The sequence below is a fragment of the Notothenia coriiceps genome, unplaced genomic scaffold, assembly GCF_000735185.1.
Source record: "Notothenia coriiceps isolate Sejong01 unplaced genomic scaffold, NC01 NC01_scaffold00023202, whole genome shotgun sequence".
In the NCBI taxonomy this organism is placed as follows: Eukaryota; Metazoa; Chordata; class Actinopteri; order Perciformes; family Nototheniidae; genus Notothenia; species Notothenia coriiceps.
This window is the reverse complement of record NW_011355903.1, coordinates 1-5,990: the sequence shown is the minus strand read 5'-3', so window position 1 is coordinate 5,990 and position 5,990 is coordinate 1. Positions and strand designations below refer to the sequence as shown.

Here is a 5,990-nt window from a genome sequence, read left to right as displayed (position 1 = left end):
GGGGGGGGGGGTCACTGGCTGGCAAAACCACTTGATACAGAAGCAGCTGTTTTTGTTTTTTTAAAGAAGAAATCATATATATTGCCTAATTTTGAGTATGAGGATTCTGGGTAATCTGAACTCTGAGTTTGAGGACGTGTCGGCAACTCTCAGCTCAGTGAAGATCAGAGAGGAGCTGGACTTAAGATGGAGTCTATTATGGTAACAAAAAAAGCTGCTACCTCTTGCAAACCAGTTCCTTCCTCCTCAAGTCTTCCCCCCCTCCCCCAAACAGCATGTATCCATCCAGAAAGGCCTCAGATGTTGACGTGAAAAGAGTCCCAGCTGTCGTCTTTTGCGATGCCGCTCCCTTTCTTTCCCGTCCCGTCTCCCAGCTCTCCGTCCGGCTTCTCTCCGGTGGGCGTGGCTCCAGGCTCCGGGTAGTCCTCGTCGTCCTCGTCGAAGTATCCGTTCTCCATCATGCTGAGGCTGGAGGCGGCGCTCAGGTCCTGGCAGCTGCCCTTGTAGTCCTGGATGGACTCGTGCAGGGACCACAGCTGGCAGAGCAGGGACATGTCCTGCTGCCGGAGCCCCACCTGAGGGACGCATTCAGAGCATGGTTCATACTTAAAGAGGGCTTTTTGCAAATGTCATTATATTCTTTAGTCTGTACTTTAAACTGATTTCTAGTAAGTGCACACTTTTTATTTGATTTTTCTGCCATATGTCTAATGTTGGGGAATGTCCCGTTGTTTATGTGTAATGTGATAAATGTAAAAAAATCATGTTAAAAAAATTAATAAATACACGAGGCCGTTTTCTCCTGGTTGTCAAACTATGCTTTCTGGGGTTTTAGATCATCTGAGAATGGTTCTCTTAACTCTGCATACAGCCTGATACAACTAAAGCTACTAAGGAGTATTGTCTATATTCTAAATAAAGTACCATTTATTTTCAAACACCAGCACAAACCCAAAATATATTTTGTTAGCCACAAAATGATTCAAATCCCCAGAGTTACAAAGCCGGAGCAAAAAATGATTAATTACAGCGTTCTCCTGGTTGTTAAAGGACCCATGTCATGCTTTTCTGGTTATTCCACCCGTCCCCTTGTGTGCTATGTAGCTTTCTCTGCATGTAAACGGTCTGCAGAGTCACAAACCCTCAAAGTACACCCTGGAGCGAGTAAAACTCTGAAATACCTCCCATAACGCCTCGTTGGAGATTTCTCATTTTCCATTGTTTGCTTCCTGGGTTCTGTGACGTGTGAACACCCAAATCAACAACAAATGACCGGATTGGTCCATTTGGGCCAATCCGGTCGTTTGTTGTTGATCTGGGTTTTCACGCGGAGCCACTCCCACACCAGGACCCCTTGGCTAACGAACAAAGAGTCCCATTGACTTGCATAGAGCTCCCTGAACGCTGGTAATAGACGAGTTGGGATGGCGGAGAAATGCTCTCCGCAGACCCATTCTCACAGCGTTATAATAAACCTTTTTCTTTCTCAATATCAAGCACACTTATTGTTTTTACTTCGGCTGTGAGTGTTTGTGTGTGCTCAGGATGAGTTTCGCTTGTTCTCGCTGTATCGCCGACCTCGCAGCAACGAGCCTCGCTACGTTCCGACCAATCAGAGCACAGTGGGCTCGTAGGAGGGGGGGGGGCAGGAGCTCCAACAAGCCATGTAGGACAGAGAGTGAATACACATACTATACAGAGATGCTGAATGAGAAACCAATGTGAGTTTGGAAAATTGCACAATATACATTTATTTTAGCAGACCTCAACAATGGAATTATGATCAGTAGAAATGGCCATGACATGGGACCTTTAATAAATTATATTTTCTTGACTTCTNGTTATTACCCGTCCCCTTGTGTGCTATGTAGCTTTCTCTGCATGTAAACGGTCTGCAGAGTTAGAAACCCTCAAAGTACACCCTGTAGGGAGTAAAACTCTAACACAGAGAAGACCTGTCTATGCTGCCCCATTTCTCTTTTTCCATTGTTTAGTTCTTGGGTATAGTGACGTAACGTAACGGCTCCGCAGATCGGTCCAAATGAGCCAATCTTCGGAGCCGTTACGTTTGGACCAATCAACACACACACACACACACACACACACACACACACACACACACACACACACACACACACTGTGAGCTGGCTCACTGGTGTGGGGTCATCGAGACACCGCGGAACTCAGCCTGGGCAGACACACAAACTCCCAGCCCGGCTGCGGGTGTGTGTGTGGGGACTGGTTTCGGGCTGGGTTTCGCTGTGTCTCACAGACGGCCACTGGGCTCACAGGGAGGGGGGGGGAGGGGCAGGAGCTCCAACAAGCCATGTAGGACAGAGAGTGAATACACATACTATACAGAGATGCTGAATGAGAAACCAATGTGAGTTTGGAAAATTGCACAATATACATTTATTTGAGTAGACCTCAACAATGGAATTATGATCAGTAGAAGTGGCCATGACACGGGACCTTTAAAGAGGCCGGATTGTGCTTTTTAGGAGTTTACTTTTGTTTCAGATAATCTGCGAGTGGTTCTCTAAACTCTGCAGACAGCCTGAGACAACTAAAGCTACTAAGGATTATTTAGTACCCTTTATTTTCAAACACCCAAATGATTCAAATCCTCAGACTTACAAAAGCCGGAGCTAATGAACCATGACTTTTACTGTGACTTTATTTCAAAAAGCAATACATTGGAGTAATCTTTTCAGCTAAACAGATAATTGATGTCCAAATGATATTAACAAACTAGCCGATTCATTGATAATTTGATCAAGAGACAAATGATAGCTAAACGGTTTGATAATCAATTAATTATTACGTTTTTTTTACAAAGAAAATTCCAAATGTTCACTGGTTGCAGCTTTTAAAATCTTGCCTTTATATTTATTTGTAAACTGAATATATTTGGGATGTTTGTCAGACAAAACAACACATGGTGGTCATGTTTTAAAAAATGCATTCATCTAAAGTGAAATCAACCAATAGGAGAGGAGATGAATCTTTCCTACCTGACATTACCAATTCACGGAATAAAGAAATGATACATCGACTGGCAGAGTTCAAAAGTGCATTTCTCACAGAGGGAACTGCGGGTCGCTGCATTGCATCCACACACATCACTGTCAGTTCAAACAGCTGAAGCCTCAAGCTCCATCAAGTGGGGAGCGGCTCACAGATTCTGACCAATAGGACATCGACAACGTATTAAACGGTGTCAACGACAACCTCGTAGTTACACATTAACAGAGCAATACCCTTTGATCAGGGAGCAGGGGAAGCAAAGCAGGGTTTTAGTGAAGCCTGTAACCGTAATCCAAATGCCACAGAGGTAGAGTTTCATACAGTTTGACTCTAAATGACTGGCTGTGAGGAATGCTTTTGTTATGGATTCACTAAGAGCCGTGGAAGAGTTTACCTTGATACTGAAACTCTGTTATTAAATCCCTGCGGCTGGCAACGGGGAGTAAGAGTGTGTGTCACTCTGTTTACACCCCAATTACTGTGGCCTTATAATGTCTTAGTATTCACTACAGGTCAGGGTTACATGCTAGCTCATGAAAACAGTTTTATAATGATACTAAAAGGTATTAAATTGAGCTTAGACTATAAATCAGCATGAGCGTAATTACTTAATTTGACTTAATGACTGCAGAGCTTATCCTGATCCTGGTTTCTCTTGTATTCTTACTGCTAGAGTTTGAAAAGACTTCATGTAGCATGTACACTCTGTGAATCAATGGGGTCTTTTCATAACCTCGGTAAACATACATTTCACTAAACAGAGTTGACATTGTGCAATATTTGGGGCTAGTTAGGGTCCAATGATGACTTTCTATCACTAAAATGTAAGTGGGCTGCAGGAAAGAAAGTGAAATCCATGATACCTGAAGATGATATTAATTATATGTATGGTCATTTATATGTATGCCGAATGTGACAGGAGACTCTTACAACTTATACAAAGTCGTAAACTGTGTGTTAAGAGGTGTGTAAATATGCACAAATCCAGGAAACATCCAAATCTATCTACCATTCAAATGTAAGACGAAAATGCAGGAAAGAAGCTAAAGCCATACCTCAAGATGATATTTAATTCAGGCAATGGTAAATGGTGTGTATGCTGACATTTAAAAGGAGACTATTATAATTTGTAAAAAGCCTTAAACCGTGTGTTAACATGTGTGTAAGTATGCCAGACACCATCCACATACCAGAGTTTCTTTAAAGGCTTTGAAGCAGACACATGTTCATACAAGATGATATTTTAATCCATGTATTTTAGTGCATGTTAAATGGTATGCATGCCAAATTTAACAGGAGACTCTTATCATGTTTAAAAAGCCTTGAACTGTGTGATAGAGGTGTGTAAATATATGCACAAAGCCAAGCAACATCTAAATATATCTATCACTAAAATGTAAGTGGACTGCAGGGAGAAAAGCGAAATGCATACCTGGAGAGTGGAGACGATATTTAATTCACGCAATGCTAAATGGTATGTATGCCGAATTAACTAAGAGCCTTTTATCGTTTGTAAGAAGCCTTAAACTGTGGGTTAAGAGGTGTGTAAATATGCACAGAGCCAGGCTACATCCAAATGCCAGAGTTTCTTGAGGGGATTTGGCTGGCTCTGAATGTAGAGCGCAGAGGGATTAAAACATGTCGACAGACAAACCAACGGACAGGGACAAACTGACCACTTTCTTCTCGTTAAATACAACTCAAATGTTACCATTTCTTTCCGCAGGAGAGCCAGGGCAGCGTCCAGGTTGGCCGGCTTGTGTGACAGCAGGTGGTCGTTTCTTCCCCGGCTCAGGTCGTCCTGGATCATGGTCTTCTTCACGTACATCCTCTCCATGTCTCTCCAGGAGCCGCCGCTGGAGTTCAGCAAGCCGCTCAGGCTCTTCGGCAGCGGGGGAAGACCCTCGATACAGGCCATGCCCCCCAACGAACCGTTCGTAGACTTACCATTCATCGTCCTGTGAGTTACTGGCCGAAAGGTGCTGGGATTTAACACTAACGGTGACTGTTTGTTGGGGTAGAATCCTGTAAATGTTGTGAATAAACCGCCGTCTCTTCCACACCAAACAGAATGAGCAACAGCCGTGGTTTTCTCTGCTGAGGGCGGCCGGTGACGAGACATCAAAGTACCCGGATTGAAGTAATTTCATTTCCGGTTTGACCATCAAAATAAAGGGGATTTTTTTTTGTACTACAATAAATATACAAGATGTAGGTTCTGAAATCATTGTTTTTCATTCAACAACTGCAAGTTAGACCATCTATTACTGTAAGAAGAATATGTATGTAACTCTGTGGAATATATACGATTGAATTGTAGGCTATCAATAAAGTACTTATCTATCCATCTATCTATCTATCTATCTATCTATCTATCTATCTATCTATCTATCTATCTATCTATTTATTTATCTATCTATCTAATGATCTAATGTAATCTACAACACTGTATTCTGCATGTTACACCTTTTTATTTTATAAATAGTGCTGCTACTACTTATTTAACTGAATGTGTACTTCTGTACATTTTAATGTATTTATTGTGCATGTCTTTCATTTATTGTTGTATTGTTTTCATCTCTATCTATACTTAGCTCTCACAATGTAAATGTCCCCTCTGTGGGACGAATAAAGGAATTCAGATTCTGATTCAAACGTACATTTTAATGTTGAATCAGGTTTAGGAAGACAGAAACGTCACTAACACTCAGAGCTAGCCTGTACTGGAGAGCATGTGTGTGAAGAAGCTGGATATAAAAAGGAACTCACCTTGTGGTATAACCGGCAAGAGAGAAAGCCTTTGAGCTCCATACTGTTTCAGAAATAATCCTTGATAATCCATGATATGGCGTTTCATCACGGCAGTATTTAGTTTAGACCAGTGCTTCTCAAACTTTTTTCAGTAACGTACCCCCTTTGAAACATTTTCTCAGCCAAGTACCCCCTGACCGACCTCAACATTT

The 5,990-nt window shown here is 42.1% G+C and overlaps 1 protein-coding gene across 1 annotated transcript in view; it reads right to left on the bottom strand.

The window, feature by feature from the left end:
* The window catches only part of fam89a (family with sequence similarity 89 member A), a 7,553-nt gene extending 2,398 nt beyond the window's left edge, over positions 1-5,155 (bottom strand). Inside the window, exons 1-2 of the mRNA XM_010781395.1 lie at positions 4,739-5,155; positions 1-575 (exon numbers count right to left, since the gene is read on the bottom strand). The exon at positions 1-575 is cut by the window's left edge and continues 2,398 nt beyond it. Coding sequence (XP_010779697.1) covers positions 297-575; positions 4,739-5,149 — 690 coding nt within the window. The 5' untranslated portion in view covers positions 5,150-5,155 and the 3' untranslated portion in view covers positions 1-296. The remainder of the gene's footprint in view (positions 576-4,738) is intronic.
* Positions 5,156-5,990: the final 835 nt, after the last annotated feature.